This window comes from Panthera leo, chromosome B1, assembly GCF_018350215.1.
Source record: "Panthera leo isolate Ple1 chromosome B1, P.leo_Ple1_pat1.1, whole genome shotgun sequence".
Classification (NCBI taxonomy): domain Eukaryota; kingdom Metazoa; phylum Chordata; class Mammalia; order Carnivora; family Felidae; genus Panthera; species Panthera leo.
The window spans coordinates 121137897-121156175 of NC_056682.1; the positions used below are offsets into that span (position 1 = coordinate 121137897).

The following is an 18279-nucleotide window of genomic DNA, read 5'->3' on the forward strand; positions in this document are numbered from 1 at the left end:
TTTAGATGCTTTTTATTTTATTTTCTTATCAATTTGCCCTGGCTAGAACCTCCAATACAACACTGAATAGAAGTAGTGAGAGGAAACGTTCTCGTTTTGCTCCTAATTATAGGGAATGCTTTCACCATTAAGTATGATGTTATAGTGCATTTTTCATATATGCCCCTTATCAGGATGAGGAAGCCCAGTTCTAGTACGAGTTTGTTGAATGTTTTTATCGTGCAAAGGTGTTTGATTTTGCCATATGCTTTTTCTTGGCATATTGAGATTATCGTGTGACTTTTATCTCTTATTTTCTTAAGATGCCATATGACATTGATTTCTACATGTTGAACCAACCTTGCATTTCTTAGATAAATTCCAGTTCATCATGGCATAAAATCCTTTCTATATATTGCTGGATTTTATTTTTATCATTTTGTTAAGAATTTCTGTGTCTAGAGGTGTCTGGGTAGCTCTGTGGGTTAAGCATCTGACTCTTGATTTCAGCTCAGATCATGATCTCGGCTCAGATCTTGATCTCACTGTTTATGGGTTTGAGCACTGTCAGTGTGGAGTGTGGTTGGGATCCTCTCTCTCTCTCTCTAGCTCACACTCTTACTCTCTCTCTCAAAAATAAATAATAAACTAAAAAAAAAAAAGAATTTTTGTGTCTATATTCATAAGAAAGAAAAGTTTGTGATGTCTCTGCATAATTTTGGCATCAAGTTAACACTAGCCTCATAAGATGAATTAAGAAGTGCTCCTTCCTCTACTAACTTTTGGAAGAGTTTATGAAGAATTGATGGTAATTATTGTTTAAACATGTGGTAGAATTGACCAGTGAAGCCATCTAGTCCTGGGTTTTTCTTTGTGAAAGTTTTTTGATTACTAACTCAGTCTCTTTTTTCATTACAGGTTTATTCAGATTTTCTATTCTTAACTCAGTTTTGGTCATAGTTGGTTATTTCCTGGGAAATCAGATTTTTCCCATTTCACTTAGTTTATATAATTTGTTAGCATACAATTGCTTATTGCATTGCCTTATAACTCTTCTTATTTCTGTAAGGATAATAGCAATATGTTCACTTTCATTCATAATTTAGTAATTTGAGTCCTCTCTCTTTTCTCTTTGTCAGTCTAAGGCTTTGTCAATTCTGTCAATCTTCCCAAAGAACCAACTTCTTATTTTATTAATGTTTGTATTTATTTCCTATTATCTATTTTATTTCTCTTCCCTTTAATCCTTATTATTTCTTCCTTCTATTGGCTTTGGGGTTAGTTCAATCCTCTTTTACCAAATTTTTAAGTTGGTAGAATGGAATATTAATATGAGATCTTTCTTCCTTTATAAAATAGATGTTTACATCCATAAGATTCCCTCAGTGCTACTTTTACTACATCCCATAAATTTTGGTAGGTTGCATCTCCATGTTTGTTCATCTCAAAGTATTTTCTAGTATCCTTTGTTATTTATTCCTTGGCCCATTGGTTATTTAGTTTATTCTTAAGTTTCTACATGTTTATAAATTTCTTCCTATTACATTTAAAAGAAATTTTTCCTTTTCAGTGTTTTGTTTTGTTTTGTTTTTGGAAAGAGAGAGAGAAAGAGGGAGAGAGAACATGCATGAGTGGTGGAGGGGCAGAGGATAAAAAAGAGAGAATCTTAAGCAGACTCCACACCCAGTAAGGAGCCTGGCCCAGTGCTCAATTTCATGACCTTGAGATCATGACCTGAGTCAAAATCAAGAGTCAGACGCCTAACCAACTGAGCCACTTGGGCTCCCCAAATTCTTTTTTTTTCTTAAAAAAAATAAATTTTTAGTAATCTCTACACCCAACGTGGGGCTCGAATTCATGACCCTGAAACCAAGAGTTGCATACTCTACCGACTGAGCCAGGCAGGTGTCCCCCTCTTCAGTGTGTATACTGCCTATCAGAAATTACTTCCCTTATGCATTCAATTTTAAAATTTAATTTAATGTAATTTTAAAAATAAAGCATATGGAAACTATCCTAAAGTGTATTATAGATATCCTTGTCTCTATTAGCCAGAGTATAACAAGCATAACTTGAAAATGCTTTGCAATTTGTTTTCAAAGTACCATTTTTATAGTAGGTAGTGCATTTGGCTCTTGTTTTTAAGAAATGTATTATCATTTTTTAGTTTATTTTTAAATTATTATTTAATTTTTATTATTTGAAGATGGAAAACCTGGGTTTCCGAGATGTTAAATGACTTAACAAAAGAAGCACAAAATTATAGTAACAATTTGCAATTTGAAACCTGATACTTTAGTTTCAAGTTTTTCTTTCCATTTAATTCAAAATTCATAATCAATTATTTCTTAATGAATTGGTATTATTATTTTAATCTCAGTTATGATACTTGGCTTTTAAACAGTAAGTGCTCAGGTATTAGTAAGGTTTATGTGGTTTTTTGTTTTGTTTTGTTTTGTTTTTTTCTCTCTGCACAAAGTAGTCACCAAATTCTATAACTTTAACTTTTCTCTTAAGGTTTTGGTAAATGTTCTTGTTCTTTCCCTGCTTTCAGACTATCCTTTTGATGATATTGCCAGCCTGCTATGGATGTTTATTTCCTTTAAGTGGCAAACACACATATACACATGCACACACACCTATATAAACACACACAGCAAAATTGTTAGAATTGTATTAAAAAAAAAAGAAAAGGAAATATATCCAGGTGAAAGGCCATGTTCTTGCATAGAGTGTAGGTTCATGAACACCTGAATTTCACAGTAACGGTGGATCTTGTTATTCCTGCCTACTCTGAAATTCCTCATCTTGCTTTTAGTGTGGATAGGCAAGGTTACCATTTTACGACCCTCATTATTAAGACAATTGTTAATTAAGGCTTTTTTTTCATTGGCAGAGATATTTCCATGTAAAATTTTATGAGGAAGTCCAAAATGCCAATATACTGAATAGTAGTTGGACTGCTTGTTTGAAGCAATGTGGTGGTGGTGTATGTGGGCAGGAGGGATTTCTACCCATTTTTCTCTCTTACTGCTAATGGGAGTCTGTGAGGCTTCCGCACTGAGCCCTTAGGGCTTCAGCAGTATGGTTAAAAAAAATCACTGAAACAAGGCATTACTGTGTTATTTAAATGCCATTCACAGTAAAATAAAAAAATAATAATAATAATATGCATTCTAAAACCAGAAAACAAACAAAGCAACTCTTTTTCTCCCACCATTTGACACGGAGTCATCCCATTGGTAATTGTTGTGGGCCACAGTTTTCAAAAGGGCAGCTCAAATATCCCAAAAGCTTTTAAGAGTCCCATAAACACTGTTGCCAATTATTCACTTGTGTGTAAAATCAATAGATCTGAGAAATGAAGGAGACGCCTCTACCAATATTTGGTCTGGCTCCAGGAAACACTATTAAAATAGACTTTTTTTAAGTGGAAAGTCAATATCTACTTATTAATGAAGTCTCTAAGGAAGAGCAGGGGCTCAAAAAGAATCCCAAATGACTAGATCCCTCCGAGGTCACGAAACCACTGCAAACCACATGATTTCTGGGGTATGTGAGCAAAGAGCCACTGTCAATACAAGTAAAACTTTGTACCTGGCCTGGGATCAGCCCCAAATTCCCATACGAACTTCACTTGATAACTGAGTTAGAAAATGAATAGATCTGAAGACATCTAAACATTCTCTTAGCCAAGGCCTGAGTGTCAGAGAGCTCTTGGTAGTACGCTCTGGTCCACTTTCCCTGGGGTTGTACCCGGTTGGTCTAGCAAGAGGGAAAGTATTGGCAAACGCACACTTTCAAGGGGCCCTTCACACATACCCTTACCCACAGAACAGGAAACACAAAATTCACATAAAAATAAAATTCTCTCCTCCTCTTGTCTCCCATTGAAAGCTCTAGTCCTACTTTGCCTACATATTCCTCTACCATCACCATTTTGTTCTCTTCAGAATCTTTGGAATTCCCTTGCAGCCTGGTTCCATCCTGAAGCACTGAAGGAGATACAGTCCTGAGTTCTAGTTGAATTGCTCAGGTGTTTGGCCTACACCCCTTCACATTTTTTTTTCTCATGGCATCTAAATTTATTTACATTCTGAGGCATTACTTTTCATTCCAAAGAAAGTATCAGAAAATCTGAGCAAGCTCTTAAGAAACATTTTCTTCAGTCTTTGACATGCTTTGATGCATCTCCATAGGACCATTGGTATAAATATTTAGGCCTCTCACAGTCTTTACATGAGTGGCTCTTTCATATGACCGCTAGAAGTCACAGAAATGAATCAAGACATTACTTTGATTAAGTTTATCCACGACTACCCATGTTGCCATGGTTACAGAATTTCTATGGAGTGCTAGTCCATAGCACATCCCTGGAAATGGAGATCCTTGGGCAATTGCTTTAGAAAAGACTACCCTCCTAGGGTTTTGCAATGCACAGTAACATTTATTTAATCTTAGTAATCCTATCAAAAAGACATCCATTTGGCTTTTTTACAATCTAGGCAGCTCCAGTTAATTTAACTACAAATGTTTTTTCTTAAACATAAAACCAAATTAACATACCACGGTACTAATATATTTAGCAGATATTTTAATAAATGCTAACTTTGTCAAAAAGCCCCTTATCTTATATTCTATTTCTGAAGACAAAGCGACCACACAAGAAGCTTTTGCTATGTGCATTAGAAAAAACAATACTGTAATTCAAATTATATAATTCCAAAGGAATAATGCTGCTTAATCCCATGCCTTGCACATTTTAACTCCATAAACTCTCTCTTTCAAGTCGGTCTGTTGTAAACACACCTTAAATTCCTAATATAATTAATACTCGTATTTGTTGACTTCTTCCCAAAAGTTAACCTCACAAAATATACAAAACAAATTTCACATTAATATTTCAAGGTAATTATAAAATAGCCCCAATCCTTCACATTCATTCTGCTCATTTCTAGCCAATGGTTTTCACTTAATGTTATGGTTGCAGTGAAGGTGTCTTCCCTACTCTTACACTATGGTATTGATGCAACTTTTTCAAGCTTCTAGCATCGATGCAACTTTCTCAAGCTTCTAGTGTGTCAGACTCTTCTTATTCCAAGTCAAATACAGTTGTAAAATTCTTATAGTTTGTCTTTCATTCATCCTACCTATACCAAAGTTTTAAGACTTAAAAGGGCATGAATTTCAAAACAAGTCCTAAGAGTAAAGTCAATACTATTTTGATACCACGATTTAAATTAGTATTACTCAATGGGAATGCAAACTGGTGCAGCCACTCTGGAAAACAGTATGGAGGTTCCTCAGAAAACTAAAAATAGAACTACCCTATGACCCAGCAATTGCACTACTAGGCATTTATCCACGGGACACAGGTGTGCTGTTTCAAAGGGACACATGCACCCCCAAGTTTATAGCAGCACTATCAACAATAACCAAAGTATGGAAAGAGCCCAAATGTCCATCGATGGATGAATGGATAAAGAAGATGTGGTATGTATATATATATACATATATATATATATATATATATATATATATATATATATACACACCCAATGGAGTATATACAATGGAGTATATACAATGTGTATATATATATATATATATATATATATATATATATATACACACACACACACACATACAATGGAGTATTACTCGGCAATCAAAAAGAATGAAATCTTGCCATTTGCAACTATGTGGCTGGAACTGGAGGGTATTATGCTAAGTGAAATTAGTCATTCAGAGAAAGACAAAAATCATATGACTTCACTCATATGAGGACTTTAAGAGACAAAACAGATGAACATAAGGGAAGGGAAACAAAAATAATATAAAAATAGGGAGGAGGACAAAACAGAAGAGACTCATAAATATGGAGAACAAACTGAGGGTTACTGGAGGGGTTGTGGGAGGGGGGATGGGGTAAATGGGTAAGGGGCACTAAGGAATCTACTCCTGAAATCATTGTTGCACTATATGCTAACTAATTTGGATGTAATTTAAAAAATAAAAAATAAAATAAAAAAATTAATATTACTCAAGCTAAATAAGGTTTGTCAAACCGAATACATATAATATCACCTAGGTTTACAGTACAATTTGCACCTGTAGATCAAAGAAGATACATTGTGTTATCTGGGGGAAATGACCAGACAGAAAAACTAGACGACAGCAAGCCATATGGGTTAAAAGAACAGCCTTAAGATTAGTTTCATTTTTCTGAGATGGCAATCACTTTCTGGCAGGAGTCCAGAATCTACTATGTGAGAACTCCAAGTACAATTGGGAAAATTTTCCGAACAAGATGTTAATACACGACTGTGATTCTCATATCTTTTTTTTTATTTTTTATTTATTTTTTATTTTTTTATTTTTGTTAAAGATTTATTTTTTTAATTTATTTTTTTCAGTATATGAAGTTTATTGTCAAATTGGGTTCCATACAACACCCAGTGCTCATCCCAACAGGTGCTCTCCTCAATACCCATCACCCACCCTTCCCTCCCTCCCACCCCCCATCAACCCTCAGTTTGTTCTCAGTTTTTAAGAGTCTCATATCTTAATAAATGTAGGTCACCTATTTTCTTCTCTCTTGACTAGAATTCGAAACATCTCAGTATACTAGGAAAATTTCAAAATTTATGGCTGTGGCAGCATTTGTCTCTGCATCTTTCCTTCTATTGGTTTTAGGTCCACCATGTATGTTTAAAAATATTTTGGTTACCTTTAAAGCATTCAAGATTCCTTCCATGGCCTACATGACACTGTGTAATTGACAACCTGTCCTGTGTTAAGTATAGGCTCTCATTCTACCCTCATTTGTGATGTATATTCCACATCAATAATAGGCAATTCTCAAAGCAATCTCTTTGGCATTGTATCCCCAGATATTCCATTATTCTCCTCTTTTCTTTGTATTTTGCTAATCGGCCAGCCTCCCATATCTTTCTTAAATATATATTCTCTTTACCATGTCCAAGACTTTTGAGTCTGTCTTATGCTAGGGAATTCTTTAGGCCATCAGGATAGCTGTTTCATGGTTTTCTATTTTTAACTCAGAAGAAGAATTCTTCACCAAATATTTCTAAAGAGGAAATCCTGTTCCAATGCTTTTTAAGAATATGTTCTTGGAGTTCCAGTGAGGAGCAAAATCTTTACCCCACATATTCCTTCTTCATTCTCGAGTGTGGAGTTCCTGTATTCAGGGTGATCTTTTGTACTTCCATGCTATCACAAACATCAATTTCTGCTACAAGCTATCTCTTTACTTTCTCAAATATTTATCTGTCAGTTTAATACTTTAAGATTCCTCTGAAGTTTTGCCCATTTCAAATCTTTCTTTACCATATGCAGTGTTAATGCTATGGCTTATATTTGAATTTATATTTATATTTTGCTGGCATACCAATTCCTGAAGCCTTTTTGTGTGAAAACATATTTGCCCAATGTCTATGAGGGCTTCTTGCAAACTATCAATTTCTCCAGCATGAATCTCTCAACTGCATTAAAAATTTGCATTACACTATAGATGCTTGCTGCCATAGAATGGAAGCTGATTGGCAATTGAAAACAGCAATTCAACCTACCTTGTGAAAGAAATCTATTAAACTGATTTCCTCCCACCTCCAGCTACCATCATATCTAGTTAACTTTAAGTACACACTAATCATCATGTCTGTCGTTTCTTCACTAACCCAATGTTCTCCACATTAGACTTTGAAAAGACTGAGGGACATTCACCATTTTGTTTTTATAATATTTGTGTAAATATAAATTTTTTCAAGTAGTCATATTCCAGTGTTATTTTTGTAAGTTCAGGTTACCTTTCCTTTGTTGTTAATTCTACTTCCCCTTCTGCCAAAAAAATGTAAAGTTTATTCTATGTACTTCCTGTTATCCCTTTCCTGCTGTCTATTTCACCCACCTAAAAATTCTTTCCCAGACAGCATTGGAACTACCATGTTCAACTACTACCCCTTTCTTACCACCCCCTTTCTAGGGTAGCTGAGTGATTAACTTTTGCATCAGAAAGGCTTAGATTCAGATCCTGCCTCTCTTCTGTTACAAGTTACATGAAAATGGGAAGTTAACTTTTCTGAATCTCATATGTTAAAGAATGATGATAATTATTACTTAATTAATAGGATTACTGTTCTGTTCAAATGAGATAACCTATAGCAGACATAGGGAAGAGTCTAATATTCCTCCATTTTCTTGATGTAATTAACTGATCACCAAAAGGTACTCACCAAAATGTTGAATTTCTAAATCTTGATCAGAAGACTTTCAGTAACTAAAGTTCAAGTTGTAACTGATTTTAATATTAATGCTAATGAGATTATTTATTGGTTATACCCCTGATGGCTGCTTATCCTTTTACATCATTAGGAAACCCAACCAAGGGTGTCATGAAGAATGAGTTCACCACTGCAAATGCAACAGTGACAAATCCTCCACTTTCCAACGCTGCTTCAACATCACAGAGTTCCCAACACAAGAGTAAGTGTAAAAATTCATGCTGAAATGTTAAATTTGTATGTTGGATAACATTAAATTCAGAACATTTTCCAGCCCACAGCTACCGAAGAACCATGCCCTCACCTGTCTTATCTGGTCTCTACCAAATTGGACAACCATTTGGCAACTTGGCTTTGTACCGTGATACTTTATCCCTCCATAGCCACAAATGGGTGGGTGCCAGGAAAGATCACTTTAAGGCCAAACAGTAATCTATGATATCCCCTGACACAAAACACAAAAAGTGACCTTGGCAACAAATTAGAAAACTTTGATGAAATGGGAAAATTCTTAGAAAGAAACAAATTGCTAAAATTGACTCAATAAGATAGGTAGTCTGAAAATATATAGAAACAATTAAAGATATTGCATTAGAAATTTTAAATGGTCCCATGAAGAAAACTTCAAGCAGGATGGCTTCAACTCTGAATTCTATATTCAAAAGAAATGATACCATTCTTCTCAAATCCTTTCAGGAAGAGGAGGAAGGAACACTACAGAAGTAATTGTTTGAGGCCAGCTTTATCCTCATACCAAAGCTAGAAAAGAATGAAAACAAAACAAAATCAAGTAAAGAAAACCAATATCCTTCATGAACATTGATGCAACTATCCTTAATAAAATATTAACAAACCAACTTTGGCAACATACAGAAAGGGATAGAAAACATAAATAAGTGATTTTCTTCCAGGAATGTATGACTGGCTTAATACATGAAAATCAAGTAGAGCAACGCACTATATTGGTGGAGTCAGTAGATGCAGAAAAAGCATTTGACAAAATTTAGTACCCACTTTTAATTAGAAATTTCAGTAAACTAGAAATAAAGTGTAATTTCCCCCAACTGAAAAGGGTATCTATGAAAACATCATTCTTAATAGTGAAATATTTCATGGTTTCCTCTTAAGATCTTGAACACAGCGAAGATGTCCATTCTTTTCAAAATTATAACCAAGGGTCCTAGATAGGACAATAAGGTGATGACAGGTAGGTAGGTAGGTAGAATAGATAGACAGATAGATAGATCCATTCATACAGATTTGAAAGGAAGAAATAAAACAGATTTTCTTAGCATACTATATCATAATTTATGTAGAAAACCAAAAAACTCAGAAACTACTAAAGCTAATAGAGTATTTCTTATCACAAGATATAAGAGATACAAAAATAAACCATATTTCTGCATGTTAACAATGACAATTCAAAAATAAAATTAAGGGAATAGTGACATTAACAAAAGCACCAGAAAGAATAAAATATTTAGGAATATATTTAATAGTAGAAGTGTAAGATTTGCACAATGAACTATTGTTCTGCGAGATATTAAATATCTAAGTAAATGGAAAGATATTACATATTCATGGATGGAAAGACTGAATATTTTAAGTTGGCATTCCCCCCCATTGATAAATATTTGACTAATTTATTCAATTCAATTCCTATCAGAATCACAGAATCACAGCAAATCATTAGAAATTGATAAGATGATCCTAAATAATAATTTTGGAAATGAAAAATACCTAGAATAGCTAAAACTATTTGGTCAAGGAAGAGCAAAGTTGGACGACTTACATAAGCTAACTTCGAAACTTACTCTAAAGCTATAGTAATCAAGACAGGTGTTTTTGAGACATTATTAATAGTAACAATATTCATAATAGTCACACTGGAAACAATCCAAATGCCCACTAACTGGTGTGATGGAATATTCCATTGGTTTTTCCACTTGAAATGGATTTGGAATATTCTAAAACAGGATATCCATACAATGGACTACCATTCAGCAATTTAAAGGAACAAATTACTGATGCATGTGGTAATACCATGAACCTCAAAACCATTATGCTCAGTGAAAAAAGCCTTTTAAAAAACACCACATATTTTATAATTCTATTTATATGAAACATCCAGAATAGACATTCTTATAGGGTCAGAAACCACATAAGTAGTTGCCTAAAGCTGGAGGTGGAACTGGGGATTGACTGCAGAAAGTCCCAAGGGAGTTTTTTTTGTTGAAAATATTCTAAATCTGGATTACAGTTTTGGTTGTACAACTCTATAAATTTACTGAAAATTATTGACTTGTACACTTAAAATGAGTGAATTTGGTTGTGAATTTCTTTATAAAACTTTACCTAAAAATAAAAGGAGGGGCACCTGAGTAGCTCAGTTGGTTAAGTGCCTGACTCTTGATATCCGCTCAGGTCATGATCTCATGGTTCATGAGTTCAAGCTTTACGTCAGGCTCTGCTTAGACAGTGAGAAGTCTGCTTGGGATTCTCTCTCTCTCCCTCTCTCTCTGCCCCTCTCCTGCTTTCTCTCTCTCTCTCTCTCTCTCTCTCTCAAAATAAACATTAAAAAATAAAATAAAATAATAAAATAAAATAAAAACAAAAGGAAAGAAAATGTTGAGCTAGTCTAATCAAATTTACTTTCTGTGTAACCTTAACTAGAAAACTCAAACAAATGAAAAAGTTATTAGCTGTGAAAACTGAAGCAGAAAGGTTTCAACAGAGTGAGTCTGAGACAACCATGACGACTCCTGTGCATACCTATGGCATAAGCAAACAGATGGTATGAATAATAAAAATTGATAGGGAAGAATGGAGAGAAGGGATGTGGGAGATGAACAGACCCCATGAGCAAGATTAAGTTGTTTGTGAGAGACAGAGAGAGCGGCAAGACCTAGAGCTCCCTTGAGCTTAGACAACTTTCTAGCTCCAACCACATATATCGTCACTATAAGAACTTCCCAAATCCTGGCCTCCATGGTGTGAAGTAATTTGTATCTTTATTCAAAATATCCTGACTGGAAAAGCTAGTAATCTGGCATAACAGCCTTATCACACACCATCCATTATAAACAATAAAGGCATTCTTGGCATATCCATAGTCCTTAATAAGAAACAGCTATAGATGACTTACAGTCTCCAAGTCTCTTCTTGGGAGATCTCTATGGTAGAAGGAGATGGCAAGTGGGATGTGCAAGGCCCAGTACATCAGGAACAGGGGCGCCTGGGTGGCTCTGTTGGTTAAGCATCCGACTTCGGCTCAGGTCATGATCTCACCGTTCGTGGGTTCAAGCCCCGCGTTGGGCTCTGTGCTGACAGCTCAGAGCCTGGAGCCTACTTCAGATTTTGTGTCTCCCTCTCTCTCTCTCTGCCCCTCCCCTGCTCACACTCTGTCTCTCTCAAAAATAAACATTAAAAAAAAATAGAAACACATCGGGAACATCCATTTTCCCATTATATTGAATTCTCTTTAACATAACATAAAGGAGGTTATATAGAAGGAGCCTAATTTCATACCATAACTGTGAACTAATGGTTTTATTTAATGACACAATTTCCACATAGAGGAATTTGAAGAGAGGGGCCATTGCTCCTTCATATGTAGAACATTTCCTTGTGGTAGTGTTTTGGCTTCTGTTAAGTAGAATCTATTTTGCAGGCAATATATGTCTGTAAGATACCTTTAGCAGACCAAAACCCCATCCATTTCATAATATGATTGTCCTGAATATAAACAAGAATAAAAGTAAATATGCATCTGCAAAATGTATAGCAGTTGAAGACTAAGCTCAAATAATCTGTATTCTGCACTAATACTCATTCAGTCGCTGATTAGGAAAATGTCATTCAGGGACCATGGTTTATTAAAATTAGCACTTATACAGAAGTGTGTGGTCAGCCCCATGAGTCCATTAAGACTCCTAATTTTACTTTGATTTATGCAGTAAAATGCCCTATGCATCTCTGTTCTGGGGACTATTGTATTTATTTAGCTTCTAAACACAGTTTGAAGTGGCTTTCTTCCAAGTAGTTTAAAAAAAAATACACCCACAAAGCTATTTCTTGAAAAATAAGGCACCCTGGAAAGCAAGAAAATTAAATAAAGGTATTTACTGCTATTCTTTGCATTTGCCATTTGATTAACCAGTTCCATACTAAATCCTTTAGAGATTTTTTTACAAAACTCATTTTTGGGGTAGTCATTTCTCCTCAGACCTCTCTTGTTTCTCAAGGTGCTTCCTGCTTAGTATGGAATCCATTTGCTATAATGAGTTTGCACGCATTTCCATTTGTGCCTGATGAAACCAGGAGCTAGCCCAGATTCCCAGTTAGCAGAGCAATGTTCCCTTTCCATCTCTACCCATCACGCACATAAATATTCAAAATTAGCAAACCCAAGAGCCAGAGACAGGAGGAGAACCAAACAATCTACTGGTAAGAGAAGGTTGAACAGCTGAAGCTTTATCTTCCTCTTAAACATAGGGTAATGGATCCTTGGATAGTAACTATCAGGTAAAAGCACTGTGGGTACATCATCTGAAGTGTAGATTTGATTTCAAGTAAAGAAGAGTTAGTGAAATTTATTGCTTTACTCCCTAGAAAGGATGTAGATCAAAAAGAAGCAAGTCCTCAAACCATTTATCTCTAATCATTTCCCATTCTCTTAAAGTTCAGTGTATTTCTCTTATTTTACTCTTTTATTCAACCTGGGGAAGACATGTTCCTGGAATTCCAGAATTTTTAAGATAGATAGTATCACTAACTTAGTGTTCTGAATTTACAGTTAAATAAATGAGAGCCTGTTGAATTAATTAATAAGTTAGTTTATTCACTACAAGTCTATTAAAAGGCTTCTGTGCCTGGCATGCCTCTTAGCTTCTAGGGATGGCCGCCAGAAGGCCTTTGCATTCCTTGGCTTGTAGATGCACCCCTTTAATCTCTGCCTCTGTCTTCACATGGTCTTTTTCTCTGTGTATTCACATGCCTTCTCCTCCCTCTGTGTCTCCTCTTTCTGTCTGTGCATTTTCTTCTTTTTTTATTTTCTGAGTGTTTAATGTTTTTATTATTTATTTGTGGGAGAGAGAGCAAGACAGAGTGTAAGCAGGAAAAGGAACAGAGAGAGAAGGAGACACAGAATCTGAAGCAGGGTCCAGGCTCTGAGCTCTCAGCACAGAGCCTGACGTGGACTCGAACTCATGAACCGCGAGATTGTGACCTGAGCCGAAGTCGGACACTTAGTCGACTGAGCCACCCAGGCACCCCTGTGCATTCTCTTATACAGATGCCTGAAGTTATGAAGTTCCTTAACTTAATTACAACTGCAAAGACCTGTTCCAATAAGGTCCTATTCCCAGGTACTGGGTGCACATTCAGTTGGTTTCTGAGGAGAGAAGAGGAAAGGAAGAGGAAGATGGAGAGGAGAAATAGGTGCTTTTCTTGCTGGTAATTTAATCACGTAGGTATCTGTAACCAGATTTAAAAGCAAGCACGGTACACACTGCAAGAAATTGGCAAGGAAGGGAAAACTATTACTCTTTCTCTTGCTGGTGAATTCTCAGTTGGCTGAGGAAAGAATGTGGATAAGATTATATGTAGAAGGCAGATCGAGATGGACAATATGCCAATACTTAACTCAACGAAGGCAAGGACTTGGTCCAAATACCTACAAGGGTTTTGCCAAGCCAGATTTTCTGCTACCACAGCATAAACAATATTACAGACTTAAAATCTGGCTTCTGTCAAGTAGAAATGAATAACATTTATAAGTCATCAGTAGGTTATTAAGTAAGAGTAATAACATTTACAAATAGTGACTAGTTTATCAAATATGTATCTTTCTTCTATAATTTATTCCAGCTTAATATGGAGTTTATGTCTGCACAAAAACCAGAGATAATTGTACAATAACCAAATAGACATTTTAGATATACTGGTAGCTAAACATGAGAACGACCTACGCTTAAGCCCTGCTTTTCCAGGCACCACACCCGTCTTAAAATAAAAATTAAGCTCTTTATTTATTTTTTTTCAACGTTTTTTATTTATTTTTGGGACAGAGAGAGACAGAGCATGAACGGGGGAGGGCAGAGAGAGAGGGAGACACAAAATCGGAAACAGGCTCCAGGCTCCGAGCCATCAGCCCAGAGCCTGACGCGGGGCTCGAACTCACGGACCGTGAGATCGTGACCTGGCTGAAGTCGGACGCTTAACCGACTGCGCCACCCAGGCGCCTCAAATTAAGCTCTTTAATCATGCCAAGAGGAAGTTAGCTTATTGGTTATGAAGCATGATTCTGAAGTGAGATTGCTCAGGCTCAAATAATAGCACAATCATTTATTTGTACTATGGCCTTTGATAAGCCACTTAACTTCTCTGTGCCTCAGTTTCCTCATCTGTAAAAGAGCTAGAAGATCATAACCTTGTAGGATTCTTGTGAAGATTAAAAGAGATAAAATACACAAAGCTTAAAACAATTCCTGGCAAGTAAACATAATAAATGTTAGCTATTATTTTATTAATAATAATCCTTATAAAGGCCAGGCAAAGTTGGTATTTATCACACCAGTTTCAAATAAGGAAATAGGTTCAGAAAGACTAAATGACTTGGCCATGGTTAAATTAAAAGAATTAAATTCAAACACTGTTTTTCTTGCCTCAAAACTCATAAACTCTTCACTATACCCTATTTGTTCTCATCATGACTATTTTATATGAAGTATATAAAGGTAGTAGAAAACAAGTAAGTTTATTTATTTATTTTGAGAGAGAGACCACATGCTAGTGGGGGAGGGGCATGGAGAGAGGGAGAGAGAGAATCCCAAGCAGGCTCTGTGCTGTCGGTGCAGAGCCTGACACGGGGCTCAATCTCATAAACTGTGAGATCCTGACCTGAGCTGAAATCAAGAGTTGGACACTTCACCGACTGAGCCACCCAGGCACCCCACAATTTGCTTTTAATTGTGTGAATCATATGCTTGACAAGTAAGTGTTCATCAATTACAACACAAATTGGCTGATTGGCTGGCCCAGAACATAAGCCTGTGATTCTAAGAAAGGTGGTTCTCCGGCCGTCACCCATCAGGCCAGATTTATTCTTGACCGGCTTTTTCATCCTGAGCTCCTCATTTGCATGTTCCTATTTCTTCTTCCCCTCTTCTTTCCTCCAATTGCTTATCCCGATTCTACACATCCATCAAGGGCCTCTACAAGATTTTAGCTCAGTATTTCCCACAATTTAATGAGTGTCACGAGATATGTAAACCATTTGCACTATTATTTATTAGCTTCCTTTAAACTGATGCACTTTTTGTTCTTAAATTTGCTTGAGAAGAAAACCATTGTAAATGAAAAATGTGTTTCATGAGGCATCAACAGTAGCTATAAAATCACTATAAAAACAATGTAAAGGGGCACCTGGGTGGTTCACTGGGTTAAGCATCTGACTTTGGCTCAGGTAATGATCTCACGGTTCATGAGTTCATGTCCCATGTCAGGCTCTGTGCTGACAGCTCAGAGCCTGGAGCCTGCTTAGGATTCTGTGTCCCTCTCTTGCTCTGCCCCTCCCCTCTGGCACTCTGTCTCTCTCTCTCTCTCAAAAATAAATAAATATTAAAACAAATTAAAAAAAAACAAAATATAATTAAGTTGTAGCTAGGTTTTGTTGCTTGCCAAAGGCTCTTTGTTTAAGGCTTGGTCATTCTTATTTAAAAAAATAAATCAAGATAAGCGCATGTTAGGTATTAATCACACATTTGCATTAAATTGTAATTTTGAAAGTTCCTCATTGAAATAACCAAATAAACTGAAAGAAAGATGAAAAGCTAATAACATTCTCATTGAATGTTTCAATCTTATTTAATGTCACTTTCCAGTACTGCCTTATGGAATCTCATACAACGCTATGCATCTCATCCTTTGGAAACTATTAATTTATCAGATCGCCCAGGCTCATTATTTCCTTAGGGAACTGCACCATTTACCTATGCCACTTATCTGGGAACTTAATCATAACATCTCTTACATGATATTTAATTAGTTTGTACTATTTCAAGAGGAATTCTTAGGACAACAAAGTCTGAGTCATACACAAGTCATGGTTTAGCCAAACCAGAAATACAAGTTAACACTTGACCAACATGGGGGTTGGGAGGGCTGACCTTCTGGGCAGTAGAAAACCCACGTATAACTTTGACTCCCCAAAAACTTAATTACTAATAGCCTACCGTTGACCTTACAAATAACATAAGTGGTCAATTAACATCTGTATGTAATATGTATGATATACTGTATTCTTATAATAAAGTAACCTAAAGAAGAGAAGATGTTATTAAGAAAGTCATAAGGAAGGGCTCCTGGATGGCTCAATCCATTAAGCGTCTTTGACTCAGGTCATGATTTCGCAGTTCGTGAGTTCAAACCCCGAGTTGGGCTGTGCTGACAGCTCAGAGCCTGGAGTCTGCTTTGGAGTCTGTGTCTCCCTCTTGCTCTCTGCCCCTCCCCCGTTCTAGTTCTGTCTCTCTCTCTCTCTCTCTCTATCAAAAATAAATTTTAAAAAATCATTAGGAAAAGAAAATACATTTATAGTCCTACACTGTACCAAAAAAAAAAAAAAATCCGTGTATAAGTAGACCCACACATTTCAAACCTGTGTTGATCTGGGGTCAACTCTAATGTCACATATAATGACTCAGCCAATGCTGTGCATAAGAAAATGATAAGGAAAACATGAATTGGGCATAGTAAATTATTTTTAAGCATATCAGTAAAGAATTATATATGGAATATATATGGGAATGTATCTTTTCTCCTTTCCTGTTAGTGACATTTTCTATGCATAACTATATACAGTTATATATGCATATATAGTTAGGAGCACAATATTCTTTATAAGACGATATTTAGCAAAGTTGTTTGTTGTTTTGCTGTTTAAGCTTTCTGTTTTAAAAGCTAACTGAGTATAGTTTTCGATTAATGTGGATTTAAGTTTGAAAATTTAGAAGTTCTCTTGCATTTCATAACACTTCCATCTCATAGAATAAAACTCAACAAACAGATTTTAAGTTGCCAACCACTTTGACTAAGATTTTAGTCTTTACTAAATAGTTAAATTTGAGAGTAGCTTAATGGCATGCACTACACTCATTTGCTATCTGACTTTACTCACTTCACTATAGATCAGAGTTTAGATTTTTCTAAAAACATGTATTATGAAACTTACAAGTAAAACTCAGGAATAATTGTAAATGTCTTCACATTTCATGAATTCACACTTTATCCATGTTCTATAACATTCATCGTTATTAAACTTTTATGCCCACAGAACTGAATCCAAATTTGACGTGCCATATGAAAACACTTCATTACTTTCAAAATAATCTCTCTTTGATTTCATACAAAAAAGGTATCTATTTTAGTTTTGATTAAATATTTAAGATCTGCAGAATTTGTTCCTCAAAAAAACAGCATATGCATTCATATATAAAAGTCTGAAAAAAAAAAAAAGAAAGTCTGGACCTCTTCGTACACTGAATATAAGGGTTTTGCACTGACATACGTTATTATTTTGATTCAGCTAAGCCTTAAGACATAGTTCATTTTCTATAAATGACACGTCCTTCTAAAGTTATTATGCATTTCTGAAGGCTAATAAAAAAACTAAATACAGAACAATCAGGTTTTGTCTGATACAAGTTTAAATTTTTTTTCATTCTTAATGAAGTCTATCAGCAAGAAAGGTTATGACCTGATATTCATAGCAATAGGAACAAAGGGTTTTAATTGTCTTTGCATCCTAATCCTCTAGCAGCTGATAAATATTTTAACTGCATCTTCCAAATACAGCATTATGCCATGTTCAAAAGTATTTTAACTAGTTATCAAAAGCAAAAATTAATTATATAAATTTTCCATTCAGGGTGGGTTAGTGGATAGAAAAACTGTCTACTTTAGTAGAAGAGGATAGACATTAGAATGAACACACCTAATT

At 35.5% G+C, this 18279-nt stretch overlaps 1 protein-coding gene across 2 annotated transcripts in view; it reads left to right on the plus strand.

The window, feature by feature from the left end:
* The window catches only part of EMCN (endomucin), a 103100-nt gene that overhangs the window by 46235 nt on the left and 38586 nt on the right, over positions 1-18279 (plus strand). For both annotated transcript variants that reach the window (XM_042935823.1, XM_042935822.1), the window contains exon 3: positions 8374-8484. In XM_042935823.1, coding sequence (XP_042791757.1) covers positions 8374-8484 — 111 coding nt within the window. The remainder of the gene's footprint in view (positions 1-8373; positions 8485-18279) is intronic.